The sequence below is a fragment of the Lissotriton vulgaris genome, chromosome 2_1, assembly GCF_964263255.1.
Source record: "Lissotriton vulgaris chromosome 2_1, aLisVul1.2, whole genome shotgun sequence".
NCBI classification, from domain to species: Eukaryota; Metazoa; Chordata; class Amphibia; order Caudata; family Salamandridae; genus Lissotriton; species Lissotriton vulgaris.
In genome coordinates, this window is record NC_141687.1 from 891919395 (window position 1) to 891937093 (window position 17699).

The 17699-nt window shown below is 45.1% G+C and overlaps 1 protein-coding gene across 1 annotated transcript in view; it reads left to right on the forward strand.

Annotated features, from left to right (window-relative positions):
- RHBDL2 (rhomboid like 2) overlaps positions 1-16873 on the forward strand; it is a 204503-nt gene extending 187630 nt beyond the window's left edge. Inside the window, exons 7-8 of the mRNA XM_086956430.1 lie at positions 3408-3469; positions 15763-16873. Of these exons, the coding sequence (XP_086812556.1) occupies positions 3408-3469; positions 15763-15942 (242 nt within the window). The 3' untranslated portion in view covers positions 15943-16873. The remainder of the gene's footprint in view (positions 1-3407; positions 3470-15762) is intronic.
- Positions 16874-17699: the final 826 nt, after the last annotated feature.

A 17699-nucleotide genomic window follows, 5' to 3' on the forward strand; every position in this document is an offset into this window, starting at 1 on the left:
TGCAGGAGTTGCATGTGAAGGGTCCATGGGTGTGTCCAGGTGCGGCTTGGGCGCAGTTGGGGAGTCGGCCGGGGTTTAGTGCGAGGAGGGAGGAGGAACCGTATGTAATGCGGGTGGGCTGGGACATAAGGGAACCAGGGGGTCTGGCGCTGGGCGCGGGCTTGGCGCGGACGGGCGTAGACGGGCTTACCTTTGGCGCAACTGGGGCGCGACCGCTGCGTGTGAACGCTGCGCGAGAATGCATCTTTCATATATGGCTGGAGGAGGGGGAGGGGCGAGGGAGGGTCATCAGGGAGGCGGGGCGGGCTGTGGGGGTCAGGCTCTGAGGCACCAACAACAAACAACAACACACGTAAGATGGCGGCAGCGTGGGGAGAAACGCAACTGGAGGTAGGCTGGGGCTCAGGTGACTGTCTGTGCTAGCAGTAGGGTCGCGCTATGTCAATTAGCTTCAGAAAATCGAGCGCCGTGCAAACAATGCCCTCAAAGTTTTCCTTTCTGTGTAACAGTGAGCGCCGTGTCAGCAGTCCCCCAGAGGCTTTAGAAATTTCCCAGAACCAGTAAATATCCCTCGCGCTGCAGCGTTAGCCAGAGTAGTGAGTTAAATAATTATTAAATGGCAAAGGCAAATCACACAGCAATGCGGCACTGAGCAACGATACCAGGCAGGAGCAGGCTGCATGTATGCAAAAGTACTCAGTCAAAGAAGCCAACAAGGGAAAGGCCTGGTGTGCCCTATAGTGGTAATGGCAATGGCAGCTCCTAGGCATTTACAGGGCAAGGCAGAAGAACTGAGCAAAAGGTGTCCGATTTTGAGAATTAGTCTGTGGGATACAAACTAACCATATGCCAGGTTGGTTTGACACCTTCTGTATTCGGAAAGTCAATTTCTAGTTTAGGATGTATTTTTAGAGTGTTCACAAAGAGGATCCCTGCACAGAAAGAGGCATGCCTAGACGTTTCATAACTCTTGTCAGCTGAACTTTGAGAGATTTCGGATGGCAGACCTTGGACTTCTCGTTGGAACTTAAGGAACAAACAACTTAGCAGTTTTGGAAAGCAGTCTTTCTTTTGATGGGAGCCAGTGGAGGGACGTCTCTACTGATGGGATGTGTCATTAAATGTCAACCCGGTAAAGAGTCAGATGACTTGGTTCTGGACTCTGGATTTTGAAAGTGTTTTAAGCCTGCTACACAGGGTCTTGCTGTACTTGACTAGCACGCCTTTTGGAAAGAGGTGAAGGAGCGCCTCACCTCTCTTTGCAGATGTACATGGTGGACAGCTGATTTAGAGAAATGGTAAGTTTTGGTACGAGAAGCCAGCAGGCCAACCTTCATTCTCAACATCATGTTGCAATTATGTAAAACAGCAAGGGCTAGAGGGTCTTAGACAAAGCATTATGAGATTAATACCACAAATCGACTTACAATATATTTTACAATCTACTTGACCTGCTCAAAATCCCCTAAAAACTTTTTTATAGCAGACATGAATTTCCCAATAACCCATTCTATGTCCAAAAAGGGCATGCCATTTAACAATGCTACTGCTGCACACGATTACTGATGCCATAGTTTAAAAACAATGGGACTTATTAACAAGCCCATTGCGCTGCCGGTGCACCACCTTTTTTTTAAGCATCAGTGGCGCAATGGGCTTGCTTATATTTATAAGGTAACGTAAGTCACCCTGCGTGACTTTTAAGGGCCTTGTAAATATGGGCCCCTTTCACGCATTACTCTGCTAAAAGGAGCATTCCATGAAGTTGCTGTGGTTGTTCCCACGCAACATCCATGGAACTTGACGCATTCCCAGTTTTACAACATTTTGTAAAACTGAGAATGCGTCAGAATCCTACGCCTCCCCAGGGGAGGCATAGGAATGGTGCGGCGAGGAGAAATACCTTTATTTCTCCTTGTTTTTCCTCTTTTTACGTGCTGCAGAATTCTGCACACATAGAAAGAGGAAAATGCCATTAATTATAGTTTTTGTGGAGGAAGCTGTCCCTTCCTCCACAAAACAATAATCCCCACATCGCAGGCACCCTTGCAAAATGACGCGAGGTTGCCTGCACTAGTGCATGGCAGCCAATTGTGCGCCAGCACAAGGATGCGTCATATTGGTGTTAATACTTCGCATGCCTTTGCTTTGAAAATTACGCAGCCCGGCGCAGGTAAATGGCTTGTGGCGTCGCGCTGCATCATTTTCTTGTAGATGAAGCCCAAAGGGCGTAAAATACTCTTCTGCAGGGGCAAGAATTTTAAATAGTCTATAACAATGTGCAAACTATCGCATAAAGTGTTCAGGCCACAAGTACAATTACCCACTTAATCTATCTTTAACGTTTTAAGTTTTTCATTCGAGTAACTTGGATTGATTCCAATCAGTAACCTTAATAACTTACATCTAAACCAATGGTTAGGTAATGTCCATTCTCTTTCATTTTGTCCTCATCTTAATGCTTTTCCTATACTACTGATGCCCCCACTTCCTTCTCAAATGTGTCTTCTTTCGATACTACACTCTACTCCTTTACTCTAGGACCTCTACCCCTGCATCTGTCCTAGTACTTCAGACTCTATTTATGCTTTTTTACCTTTACATATATAAAAGACATTTACAATAGAGCCCTTAACTCATATATGTACCTTAACCTCTTTATTCTGTAAGTATAACCTACTGCCTGTAACCTTATTATACCTCTGTACCTCTATTCCTACCCTCGCACCTCCAGCCCTGTTTTTAATTCTAGTACCGCTACCCCTACATATACCTTGCAACCTACACCATACTACGTCTCTGCCTAGCTGTATTCTCGTACAGCTATCCTAATACCTTTACCACTGCTTATGCCAATTTTCCACCATCTACTACCTCTGCCCTTGTACCTCTACCCATACATATGACTGGATACTTTGACTCCTATCTATACCCTTGTTTCTACCCTTTGCTTTTGCATTAAAGTCCCTACCTGTTGTCTTGTGCAATTTTCTTGTCCCCTTTACCCTTTCTCTGTAGCTTTTTGTTAAATATCTTTCAAATTGATCAAAACGGAGTTTCAGCAGCCTGGGGTAGTCAAGCTAGTATTCGCCACTTTGGATTGTCCCTGAAATCAGGTAGAGTTGGTTATTCCTCCTTCCCCAGGCTAAAATTGGGGAGCTGAAGGAAGGGGAGAAGAAAGCTTCTACTCAGCATCTTAGAAATCACACTTAACTTTCCTTTTGTGGAAAAACTCTTATAAATATACCCTATTTTCAATTGCAAAATGTTATAATTTTGAATGTATTTATCAATCAAGAGGCCTGTATAAACCTAGTTGCTATTGATTGCTACTTCTGTAAGAACTGAGTACTGATTTTGTTTACTCTAAGATGTTTTCTCAAAGCTATCTCTTTTTTTTTTTTTAGTTGGAACAGATGTGGGGTTTGCACTATACAGAAGATTTATATCTCATGCCACTGGCCCTCCAGTAAGCTCATTTAACTTTTACTGTTCAGAAACATGTTGGTGATTAATATTCTGTAATAAAATGTATTTCAAGTGTAAATGGTTACCGAGAGATTCACGAGGACACTGAAGTCACCATTTTGTGGTAAAACAATTCTTGGTTGTATGTTAAGGTGAGTGGGCCACCTACTCTGTGCACTGGTATGTGTGGGTGGGCTGTCTGAAGGGGGAGTGGTAGCCCTAAGATGGAGCTCCCTACACCCACATTTATCTATTTATCGAATCTCCAATAAATCACCTCTTCCTTTGTCCTAGCAACAGGCATATTAGTGATGTTTCAATCAAACCCAACTAGTTGGGCACATGAACTGAAAATTGCTTTCCACTCTTTAAGTCAAAACTCACTTTACATAAATATTTGTCACATTCGAGAAACGGTTGCCAGGGCTCTGGTACTCTCCCGGCTGGACTACTCAAACGCCCTCTATTTAGGGGCTCCTGACTATATGATCAAGAAGCTACAGGTTGTCCATAATGCCACGGTGAGACTCATTTTTAACATCCCCAGGAGACTCAGCGTGCGCAAACAGATGAAGGATCTTCACTGGCTCCCTGTGGCTCAACGAGTGCGCTTTAAAACTTTGGTCATCGTTTACAAAGCCCTCAATGGACCATGCCCCTCTTACCTAGCCAAAAGGTTCACACCCTACCTCCCATCCCGTCAGCTGCGCTCCACCTCCAAAAAGCAGGTGATCATCCCCAGATTTAGAAGAGTCCGCCTGGGCGGACAATCCCTCATGGTAAAGGGAGCTCAAATGTGGAACGCCCTGCCAGACGCTCTTAGACACGCTCCCAATCTGACCAATTTTAAAAAACTGCTCAAAACTCACCTCTTTCAAACTCATGATTAGCATACCTACTTCCCACTCTGTTTCAGTTTCACTCCCGCGCCAGGACAGTCTTGACTATCGGAGCGCGCTACAAAACCACATATAACATAACATAACATAACATTCAGGGCCATATTTTCAAAGATATTGTGTCAGGTTTGCATCACTTTTTTTGATGCAGACCAGATGCAAACTCCTTTGTGTTAGTTGCAAAGCAACACAAATGGTAATTTGAATGCTTGTTAAAAAAAACTTATCAGCGCATTGTGCTGCCTTGCGTTATTCTGCGTCAGGTAAGCATTATATGGGTGGGGCATGGGTTTTATGTGCAGTGCATCCACCCATGGATTTTGACGCACACCTTTATCTACAAAGACTTGGTGACATGGGTTTACACCAAAAGGGTGCGCCTGCCTGAAGCTGATATAACAATGAGAAATATTGTTATTTCTCCTCGTTATTTCCTCTTTGCATTTGTGCTTTAAAGAGGAAATAGCCTTAAAGCTTGCACAATGGCGTAAGGGTACCTGCATTGGCAGTAGTCAGCCACACATGCGCTAGCGCATGGAAAAAGCAGAACGGACCCATTTCTTTGAAGGAATTGTGCAGTTCTGCTCTCTTCTGTTCATACAAGGGAGCGCAGCAACTTCACTTGGTGCACTGCATTGTGTGAACTCTACAAATATACCTCTTAATGTGTAAGGCGGAACACATTGTTATACCTCATGCGAACTTTAGCACATGGGCAAGCGCAACAGGAAGGGGGTGAGGAGAAGCACACTGGTGATCCTAAGCATCACGGAGGGCAGGGGAGGAGAGAAAAACACGAGGGATACAGATCCAAAACACATGCGCTCTCATGGAGTGCTTAGCATTAAATGAAAAATAGTGCTACAAAAGGAAGCAGAGATGCTAGCCTATTAACCCCTTTGCTGCGGCGGCTATTCCGCCGCAGCGCTAAAGGGGCGGGGCGGCCGCGCGGCGGCCGCATGCTGGTGACAGAACCGCTCCGTCACCAGCCGCGGTTGAGCTATGCTGGTGACGGAGCGGTTCCGTCATGACCCGCCCCGCTCTTTAGAACGCCCGCGCAGGCGCGAAATCAGCGCCGCGCAGGCGCGGCGGCTGGGCCATGACGGAACCGCTCCGTCATCAGCACAGCGCACCCGCAGCTGATGACGGAGCGGTTCCGTCATCAGCATGCAAAGGGCTATGAGATGGTAAAGAAGTAGTGCTCCATGGGAGATGCAAACACAGTATTAATAATTCGAGACATGGAGAAGAAGCAGGCAAATGAGAGTGACAGGAAAGTTAACCAATGATACGCAATGGCTCAAAGTCCAATCTGTGTTATTGGTAAGCAACAATATGTCTAGCTACAGACAGTGCATGTTCAGTCTATTAAGCTCGACCTAAAAAGGTAGAAAGTCAGGAACGACATTTTTTTTCATTTCACAAGTCTGCAAGTGGCACTATGATTGAAGATACCTTCAGCAATCTTCGGCTTTTCATCAAACAGCATACTCTATTGTCGGGGTTGTAGTTTTGCTTCTAACAGTGCTATTAGGGACTGTAAATCCTAGCATGCAAAGCATTGTTGGATAAAATGCCAGAATTAACTTCAGGTGTTATACGTGTCATGAAGTCACTTGTCAGCTGTTTAGTTCTTTCGGATCTCATCTTTTCTATGTACAAAAATGCTTGTTTCACACATAAAACCAAAAGTAAAATCTTCTCCCAATTTTGTGAGGGTTACACTTTCATTCATTACATTCATTAAAACAAACATTGGCAATGCAAAAAGTGTTTCCTTCATATAGTGGAAAGCTGTCTACTAAGCTTCATAACACAGCAAAGGTACAAACTGGGCAGCAGCAGCTCAACCTTCTCTAACACAAAGTGTAAGTAAAGGACAGATAACACTAATAAAATCAATATCATACAGTTCTCCAACACATACAGAACAGGTACAATGCAAGTAGCTAACACACTAAAGATGACACAAGAGAAGGGAAGTTACTGTTGTACTTTCTTTCCCTACATAGACTTAAACATACAAGAAGTACAAAACTCTTGTAAGAGCCAAACCTCTTACTGAATGTCCTTACCCTAAAAAGTTTCCCTCTCTCACAGAAGAAGGCAAATGCAATATTCCAATCATCACTGTACAGTTTAAGCTAGGCAGAGTAGTACCAGCTTACACTGCTCACAGAACATGTACAGTTAAGGCGTGAGTGACATATAGGTTACAAATATATCTCTGGAGCAGGTGCTCAGCATACTGTGAGGAATGTATAGGTGGATGAATCAGTACATATACAAGTTATGACACCATTCCCGCTTACGTGATACTCTACATCAGAATCCTGAAAAGATCTTCTGCTGTCACTCAGAACCCTGTCATCACTGCTGCACAGGTGCGGCTCCTCCGGATGTACCATGTTACAATGCATACTATTACAACTACCTACTGTTACAACGCGACCATTACAACGCATACCATTACAACGCATAGCGCTTTGAGGTGCTGGATAGTGGTAAGTATAATTTACTATTCTAACTCCAGTCCCCGTGGACCCTAGGGAAGGTGTTGGATAGTAAATTATACTTATTCCCTATCCTAGAGCACCCCCCAGCGCAATGCGTTGTAATGGTATGCGTTGTAAAAGTCGCGTTGTAACAGTAGTGCGTTGTAACAAATGCGTTGTAACAGGTGTATACCGGCTCCTCCACTTGAACGGAGGACCGTCACCGGACAAGCCCCAGAAATGAAAAATGGTAAGAAATATTATTTATTACCGTTTTCTTTTTCAGCAATCCGTCCTGAACTAAGTATCAGGAGGGAGTGGGGCCAGCACTGCTGAGTGCCAGCTGCAGAGAGCTATGCACTTTAAAATGTGCATGTTTCTTTGGCCAGCCGTGTAGGGCGGGCCAGCCAGACATGGCATTTTAAAGTTCTCTAACCCAGCTGTCTTATACAGCAGCTGGACTTGAGAAAGTGTATGCCTCCAGTGCTCCTAAGAGGACTGAGAGAGGCGGCTCTATCCAATCTGGGTGCTGCTTTCATCCTGTGAAAGCAGCATCAGGTTTGAGTAGTGCCATTTTTCTGCTTCCGAGGAATACAGAACACGCCGGAGGTAGTAGGACGTCGCATGGTGAAGAGAGGAAGGTAAGTTTATTGTTGTGCCCTCCCACACTCGGAACATGCCAGCCACCACTGCTTCTGTAACCCTTGTCATCTCTAGAGGGCTTGTTGCTGTCACTTCTTGTGCATCCTACTGCTGTCATTCGCAGGCATATTTGCCAATGAAACTTAAATCCCAAAAGTTGAGCTTGTGCTAAAACAAGACCTTCCCTGCTCATGGTGAAAAAGAGGATGTAGGTAGAGGCATATGCCTGGTGTGACCATGTAAAATGAAAATGGTAAAAACAAAAAATACACACCTCTATGTTTTTATTTCGTTTTACACCTCTATTGCTCCTTTTGCCTCAATGTTCCCCATCTTGCTATTAAAAATTCCCATTGTTCGATGGCATGTGTGGCTGTAGATACACATGTACTGCAGACTCCTGCCATCTAGTGTTGGGTCGGAGTTGTGCAACTTGTTCCTCAAGCGCACGTTTTCCATTCCTGCTCCACTCGAAAACCTTTGTCAGTTCTGGCTTCGACCGATCGCCCTGCTGGGTGCCGCCCGTCTCAGGCCTACCCTTCCTCGTGCACCGTCGGTACAGAAGATGTGTTTCTGATGGAACAAATAACTTTTCAATTTTGCCCGCAGTCTCAAGCCAAATATCCACACACGAATCAGCACCAGGTATGTAACATTCGCATCTCGCCCAATCACCGCGAGGCCGACAGCGATGCTTGCAAATCTTTCAGCTCAGAAAAACTAAGGGGCAGATTTATGAGGCCCTTGCGCCGCAATTGCGTCACTTTATTTGACTCAACTGCGGCGCAAACAATGCACCCTATTTACAACGTGACGCATCTAGGGGATGTGTCACGTTGTAAAGCCCTGCGCCATATGGAGGCGTTCCTGCGCAGGGGGGGGGCGTTCCAGCGCAGGAACGCCTCCTGAAAGTGGCTGAGTGAAATCTATGAGATTTCACTCAGTCACTTTCAGTCCAATGCTGCGTCAAAACCCTGCGCCTGCTTGAAGCAGGCGTAGGTCTTGATGCAGCATTGTGTAGATGCGGCATCCTCGAGCCTTGCTGGAGCTGCGTCGCGCTTGCGACGCAACTCCAGCAATCCGCCACATTTCCGGCACAGATGCGTCACGCATCTGTGCCGTTTTTGCACCATGGTGCGCCGCATTATAAATGCGGCGCACCATGGGTGGCGGAGCTGTGTGCACTGTGGCGCACGTTAATTGGCGCATCCCTGGGGATGCGCCAGTTAACATAAATCTGCCCCCAGAAGACTTGGGGGCATATTTACGAGCCCCTTGTGCCACATTTATGTCGCTGTTGCGTCACGCAAGGCGGCGTAAACGTGGCGCATCCCTACGAGGCATTTACAACGTGACGCATCTATGGAGATGCGTCACAGTGTAAGGCCCTGGGCCACATGAAACCTGCGTCAGGTTTCATGTAGGCGTTCCGGTGCAGGGGGGGGCGTTCCGTCGCAGGAACGCCCCTGGAAAGTGACTCAGTGAAATCTACAAGATTTCACTGAGTCACTTTCCCAAAGCTGCTACGTCAATTCCTTACGCCTTCTTGAAGCAGGCGTAAGGAGTGACGCACCATGTAATGTATGGGTGGCCCCTGTGCATTGCAGGAGTTGCGTCGCAAGCTTGCGATGTGACTCCAGCAATGCGCCGCCCGTACGCCAAAAGATGCGTCACGCATCTGCCCTTCCTTACACCATGGTGCGCCGCATTGTAAATGCGGCGCACCATGGGTGGCGGAGCTGTGGCGCACAATAACTGGCGCATCCCTGGGGATGCGCAAGTTATTGTAAATCTGCCCCTATGTGATTGACAGGCGCATCGATTGGAGATGTCTCTCCACAGCGAAGACGAAACTCCTGACATCTTTGGTGGGGAGCCCACCCAGGAAGAGCCTGCTGCCGAAGAAGAAGGGACATTCTCAGTCGAAGAGATTTCTGCCTCCGATGTTCAGGAGGAACTGGAATACCCCCTGCCACTCAGAAAACACGTGAGTACTGTTGCCCTAGACCCTGCCCCAACCAAAAGACTTCCAAACACTCACCCTTACAACTTTTAGAGGTCGCCGGATTGCATCTGGCCATGGTCAGATCTAAAAAGATAATTTGGAGGCCCCGCCTTCGGGCCACCAACGAAAACTTCAACCTAGGCTAAGTTCTCAGGCTCAGCCTCCTTGGATCGGTCACATTCTACGGTATCCACTAAGCCTTCTGGACCATCATGGCAACAGCCTCCCCATCTCCTTCGGTAACAGAAAAAAAACTTCGATAGCCTCTATTATGAAATTGACTGCACCGAAACCCTCAAAGCAATCCTCCGTTTCAGTCTCCCGGGTCAAACCTATACTTGAAAAAATGGACATTAGAGAGAAAAATCCACATTCAAGAAGGCACATAGTGAATTATAGTCTCTCCTCCACCAAAGAGGCAATTAACTTTTAAGGAGGGATTGGACATTACTATACCTCTAAAAAGAGGACAAAGGACAAGGCTACCAGCCCTACACATCATCGCCTGCCACAACCAATCCCTCCTCCACCTCTTTCAGCATCACCACCACATCCCCTCCTTCTTCTCAACATCAGGACCCTCTGGAAAATACACCTCCAGGTTCACCCACAGGGGTTATAGGAGAACCATTAGGAGACCCTGATCCTTGGGACCCTTGTGACACAGACCCCATAACCCCCAATAACCCAGATCTTTACCCAGTTTGCCCCTCCCCTCCTGAAAATGCTACTGGCTACCAGCCGGTGATCACTAGAGCAGCTACTTATCATGAATTTGAGCTTCCTACAGAGTCATTAGAACAGGACTTTCTCTTTGATACACTGTCATCCACTCAAAAAGACACACAGTTTCTGCCCATTCTCCATGGCATGTTGCATCACTCAGATGGCATATTTAAAGAGCCAGTACATGCCCACGTAATAATGCCATGGGTAGATAACAAATATAAAGCGGCTCCACCAGACCACCTTTTTATATTTACTCAGGTGTCACAGAACTCCATTGTTGCTACCACAGCTCATAAACGAGCAAATAGTCAGGCAACAGAGACCACCTCCTGAAAAGGAGAGTAAACATATTGATGCTGCTGGAGAACAAGTCACAGCACATTCAGCAAATCATTGGCGCATTGTCAATTCCCAAGCCTTACTCATATGTTATGATAGGGCCCACTGGGATAAAATTAAAGAACTGATGTACCATCTACCAGAGGAACATAACAAAGGGGTCAACACATTTTTCAGAGGGTCAGGCCATCACTAATAATTCCATTAGATGTGCCTTAGATGCAGCAGACACAGCTCGCTAGGAGCATTAATACCAGCATATTTCTCAGGAGACATGCCTGGTTTAACAGCGGAGGCTTTAGACCCGATGTTCAGCAGGTAGTTTTAAACATACTTTTTAACAAATAACATTTATTTGGCCCTCAAGTTGACTCCAATTTAGATAAAAGGAAAAAAGATACTGATACGGCGAAAGCTATAAGAGCCTTGCAAACTCCTACACTTTGTGCCCGCTTTTGCACTCTGGCACTCTGGCTACAAGAGCGAATACAAATCCATTGCCACAGATGCCTCCACTTCTCAGAAGAAGCAGGGCCAATCCATCTACATGTAAGTGTTTTACAAAGGCTCCTTTAGGGGTAATAACCACAAAGGAAGAGTCAGGGGTACTTCAACGGGTGGTGCAGCCTCCACTCCCAAACAGTGACTTGCCTTTCCTTCCCCCGACCACATAACATATGTTGGCGGAAGACTATAGTTTTTTTCACCCAGGCTAGAAATCTATCACAACAGACCAATGGGTACTAGCCATTCTCCAACATGGCTACTGTCTGAAGCTTATTACCACCCCACCCAGCATCCCACCACGCAATCCCAGGTTATCACAGGATCACCTAATACTGCTAAAAAGTGAGTTCCAAGCCCGTCTTCTCAAAGGGGCTATAGAACCTGTCCCGCTTGAACATCCAGGCACAGGACTGTATTCCCTGTACTTTCTAAATCCAAAGAAGGATGGGTCACTAAGATCAATACTAGACCTCAGACCTCTCAACTACTACATCCTAGCAGAACACTTTCATATGGTCACTCTACTGGATGTCATTCCACTTCTACAGATGTGCGACTTTATGGACACTCTAGACCTAAAGGACGCTTACTTTCATATATCCAATCATCCTGCTCACCGCAAAATACCTCAGGTTTGTCATAGCAGGGAAACGCTACCAATTCAAAGTTCTCCCATTTAGGGTCACTACTGCACCAAAGGTCTTCACACAGTGTCTAGCAGTAATAGCAGTACATATACAACAACAAAAGGTTCATGTATTCCCATACTTGGATGATTGGCTAATCAAAGCCAGCATCCATCAGCAATGTCAGCAACACATACAACTGACATTAGACCTGCTCCACAAGTTGTGGTTCATCATCAATGTTCCCAAATCTGTCCTTCAACCTCTTCAACTTCAACCATACTTAGGAGCAATTCTCAATACACAGTTCGGGTTAGCTTACCCCAATCCCACTTGGATACAGAATTTTAAGACACTTCGACCTCAATTCCAGCCAAACAAAACTCTCACAGTTCGAATTGTTAAGAGTCTACTCAGCATGATGGCATATTGTATTGCCATGGTTCCCAACGCAAGACTACACATGTGTCCACTTCAGCAATGTCTCTCTCATCAGGGGTCTCAGGGAAATGGTCAGCTCCAGCTCCAGGATCTAGTGTTGATAGACCACCAAACTCACTGTTCTCTGCAATGGTGGAATCCTAACAATCTTTTGAAAGGGCGGTCTTTCTTGGACTCTGTACCTCAAATCACTCTAACGACAGACGCTTAAGAGATGGGTTGGGGTGCACAGCTACAAAACCTCACAATGCAAAGTCTATGGCATGCCAAGCATCAGTCTCTACACATTAATTACTTGTAACTTCAAGCAGTATTCCTTGCATTTAAAGCATTCCTTCCCTATCTATCTCACAAGGTTATTCTAGTCCGGATGGCCAATATGACAGCCATGTACTATCTACAAAACATGGGGGGGGGGGCAGTATTCTCAGTTGTCACACCTCTCTCGGACTATATGGAACTGGGCTTTTCACTATCACATTCATTTGTAGGCAGAATATCTGCAGGGGACAGACAACGATTTTGTGGACCTACTCAGAAGGATACACCAAACCACTCATGAATGGTAACTCCACCCACAAGTCCTCCTTCCCAACTTTCAAAAGTGATGTTTTCACGTAGACCTGTTCACCACAGCTGAAAATGCAAAATGCCCAAAATGCCCAAACTTCAAACTCAGGTTCCCACAACCACTATCCAAGGGCAATTCTCTATGAATGAGTTGGTCAGGGATATTTGCCTATGCTTTCCCACCTTTCCCTCTCATTCCATTTCTGGTTCGGAGGCTCAGATAAACATCACTCAACATGTAGCTTATAGCTCCTACCTGGACACGCCAGCCGTGGTTCCCAACACTGCTAGATGTCTCTGTAGTCCCACATGAGACGCTCCACAACAGGCTGGGCCTTCTCACTGAGGATCAAGCTCAAATAAGAGACCCAGACCCCAAGATGCTCAACTTAGCAACTTGGCTCCTGAGATCTTAGAGTTTGGTTATTCAAACTTGTCATCAGAATGTATGGATATTCCTAAACAGGCACTTAGATCCACAACCAGAGCACAGCATGTTGCAAAATAAAAACCTTTTGTTTGCTACTGCCAACATAAGCGAATCAGTTCTATCACAGCCACTGTACAGGACTTTATTTGCTACTTGCATTATTTGCAGAAGTCCAGTTTAGCATACACTTCTATTCAATTGCATCTTGCTGCAATAGCTGCCTATCTCCAAAATAGACAGCATCAATCACTCTTCTGAACTCCTGTCATTAAAACATTAATGAAATGCTCATGAGTCCACCTTTTGAGCCTTTACACTTGTGCCCACTTCAATTTCTATCATTGAAAGTGGCATTTCTGGTTGCCATTATCTCACTCAGGAGAATTAGTGAGCTCAAAGCATTAACCTTACAAGAACCCTTCTTTCAAATACATAATGACAAACTGGTACTTCGGACTAATACTAAATTCCTACCAAAGGTAGTTTTTCAGTTTCATCTCAATCAATCCATTGAGCTGCCTGTCTTTTTCCTTAACTATGATTCAGTGGTAGAAAGAGCTAGCCGAACCTTAGACGTAAAGAGTACTCATTTTCTACATAGATAGACCTAAAACATTCAGAAGTACAAAGCAACTCTTTGTAGCCTTCTCTCCACCTCATAAAGGCAACCCAATATCCAAGGCAGGCATAACCAGATGGCTAGTAAAATGCATTAAAACTAGCTACATTAAAGCCAAAAGACCTTTACCTTTAGCTCCTAGCGCACACCCTACTCATCAAAAGGGAGCAACTATAGCCTTTTTAGGAGATATCGGCATAGCTGAAATTTGTATAGCAGCTACATGGTCTACACCACATACATTTACTAAACACTACTGTGTTAAAATGTTAACACGCCAACAAGCCAATGTAGGTCAAGCAGTGCTACGTACCCCTTTTCAAACTATTGCAACTCCCAAATGCTAGCCACTGCTTCTAAGGAGGCACTACTTTACAGTCTATGCAGAGGCATGTGTATCTACAGCCACACATGCCATTGAACGGATTTAGTTAATTACCCTGTAAGCATCTGTTTGTGACATGTAGTGCTCTAGATTCACATGTACCCTCCCTCCTCCCCAGATGCTTGTGGCCATGGCAGTTACGTTTTACACACTTCTATTAGCATGTACATCGTTATTCTGTCACTTTCCTTACACTAGTCTCTCACCCTCCTGTGGGAAAGCAATTTAACATAGAAGTTGATGCCCATGCGCATTATTACTGAGAGAAGGAGTCACTCTACCTCGTGACTCTAAAGACTTCTTCAAAGAAAAACAAGTTGCACAACTCTGACCCAACACTAGATGGCAGGAGTATGCAGAGCATGTGAATCTACAGCACTACATGCCACGAACAGATGCTTAACACCTTGGCTGCTAGGTGTTTTCCCCTCCTGTGCTGCAGGATGCTTATTCCCATTGTTCATGACGAGCTCAGCTCGTCATCAGCACAGCTCAACCGTGCATCATGACGAGCTGAGCTCGTCATCAGCATCGAAAGGGTTAAAGGGTAAGTAACATAATTCTTCTCTCTCTCACTTTCTCTCTAAAAAGTCTGTAGCTCTGTCCATTCACTACCTGCCACCTTTTCTCTCTTTCCCTCTCTCCACCTTCATTTGTTTTTTTCATCTTTTGTCTTACCCTGAACTTACCCTGAACTCCCTCAAACGTTATTCACACCTGTTTCTCTCCCACCCCAGTTTAATCTATTATGGCTACCTTTTCTCACTCTGTTCGCATTTTTCTTAGTCTCACCCCTGTCTCTCACTATGTCCTCTTACCTTCCCTGCCCATCAGCACAAGGATTGTTGACATCCTAGATCAAAGTACCTCACTGTACACCCTCTTTAGCAATGGTGCCACATTTGCTGCTTGCACTGTTAATTTGACACCCCATGCTGGTGGCAGCCTAGAAATCCTCCTAATATTATCTTCCCCAAATATTATCCTCACTCTCTCCTGTGCCTCACACCACCTTGCTTCTCACAGCTACTCTCTTGATTTTTTTTTATCATTCATCTTACTTCCTCTTCTTAAACACATTACCCTAACACGTACCTCACTTTCTCTATCTCACTTACAATCCTCTATCACAAGCTTCACATGTTTCATTGGCAAACTTATTCCTGTCCTTTCTCTCCATTGTCCTCACCTCTCTCAATGCAACACACACACACATTTACTATTCCTCCTGACAGTTATCTTACTATCATAGCTCATACATTCCTTTATCACTTCTTCTTTTCACATATCTTCTAGCCTCACCTCCATCCCTCACCCTTCTTTCAAATATAACTCTTTCCTATACCACACACTCACCTTCCTGTATTTGCTCCCCCTCATGCACCCAAGCTGCTGGGAAATCTGAATGCAAACTTCACGGCCCAAGCTGTGGAGGAGACACAAAATACTCAAACTGTACAACCATTCTGTCTGAAAGTTAGGACATATTGTTTTTCTACAGTCCTAATATGCCAGAAACAAATATTTTGCATGTGTTTTTGCTCTAATATTGCCTTGCACAGTATTATGCTTACATGGGTTTTAATTAATACTTTCCGTCCCTCTAGGTGTCCTTTGTGGCTCACATAGGAGGAGGACTGGCAGGAATGACAATCGGTTACGTGGTCTTTAGCAGCTTTGACAAGAATTTGATTCGGGACCCCCGTTTCTGGATTTGTATAGCGGCGTACACTGTCTGCGTCATATTTGCTGTATTTTTCAACATCTTCCTCTCGCCAGCTGCCTAAAGGACAGACAACCAACAAAAGACCTAAAAGCACAAAATATGTGCATAAGCAACAATAACCATGTTTACAAACGCAGTTCCAGAACAACCCCCGGGCTCGGTTGACCAGAATTTGAAAGTCAAAAACCGGGACATTTCACAAAAATAGAAGAAGGACTACAATTATACCTCAAGCGACCGCACAGAATGACAGCGCTCCTCGGCAGAGAATTACAGAACAGACAGTAAGAACATACATAAAATGCAATATTTAAACCCAGGAGCTTGCTTTTAATTAAATTGCTTTCTTGGAGCAACTGTTAACTATCCCTACTTTGTAAAACATAAAAAAGTAAAACCCGCCGTTTTCAGTCGACCCTTTTTAAAGACCAGGACATGAGCTAAATTAACTGAAATCTGCCAGGACAGCTGGTGAAACACCAGGACTGTCCTGGCAAATCCAGGACGCCTGGTCACCCTACCAGGGGCGTTACTCAGGCACCCACAGCCCCAGAGTCCGGGGGGCCCGCACCGTTCACCTTAAAGGGGGCCCCCTTGGGCTGGCCAGTTAAAAACACATAAAACACTCAGAAGCAGCAAGGCAGTTAGGGGATGTGTATTGGGGGCCTCCTCACCTTCACATTGCAGCGGGACGCTGAGGTTTTGTTACGCCACTGGAACAGCCATCTGTGTGATTAGAAAATAGCCTTCTTGCCTCATGAGCAACGGCATCCTCAACAGACCATGGACATTTATTTTCATTCCTTGAGTTACAGAACACACGCACTTATGAATCTTAGAAGCACATATGTCATAAACTCCGAAGTGAGATTCAAACTGTGTTTTATTTTTTATTAGGCATTTTGTAGCAATTTGTTTACTGATTCGAGATCGTCGGAAACTTATGCAATGTATATTTTTTTGTAAGCTGAATAAACTGTTACATTTTTTGATGGATGTCTATAGTCTGTTTAAGAACCACATTTTGCTAGTTTTGCTGATCAGCAAGTTGCTGTGGTTTAGTAGCTGCTTACACGTGGGTCATTGTTCTTATTTCATATTGTTGGGACAGGAATGTCCCCTGCATGGGGAACCGCCATGTGCCCCTGGACTGAGTGTAAGGTTACCTGTGAAACTAGTATCTTGACTTTTTATTTGACCCTGCCCTCATGCTAATTTAACATGTGTGCCAAGGCCAAGGCCTAGATCTGTCCTTGGTTAGGTGAGATTCAGAACCTGTTCTGTGGGCCCACAGAAGAGCACACAAAACTTAATCTCATGGCTGGCAAACACTACATTCCATGCCTGGTCCTAAATACATTCATCTGGGCACTGGATTACTCCATTATGGGTAAAACAGATAATAGGCTACCAAAGAAGGGCCATATTTAGTAACATTTGGGTGGTGGCTGCACCACATTTGTGGTACAGCTACAATGCAATGCTAGTAGATATTTACAAGGCCACACAACCGGCGATTTGCGCCGCCTTGAGTCGCTTTGTAAAAAAAATATAAAGTAACTCAACTTTATGCACGGCATTGTGTTACAGTTCATTGGGGGAGGCATTCCATGGGTTGTGCATGGGCTCTCCCATGCATCCACCTAAGGATTTCACGTAATACAAGATTTACAAAGGTTTGTAAACCGGGGATTGTGTGAGGTCTCTACACTTCCCTGAAGATGGCATAACGAGGACAACCATCTTTTTTTCTCCTCGTTATTTCCTCTTTCTATGTGTGCTACATTTCATAGCCACATAGAAATAAGAAAATGTCTC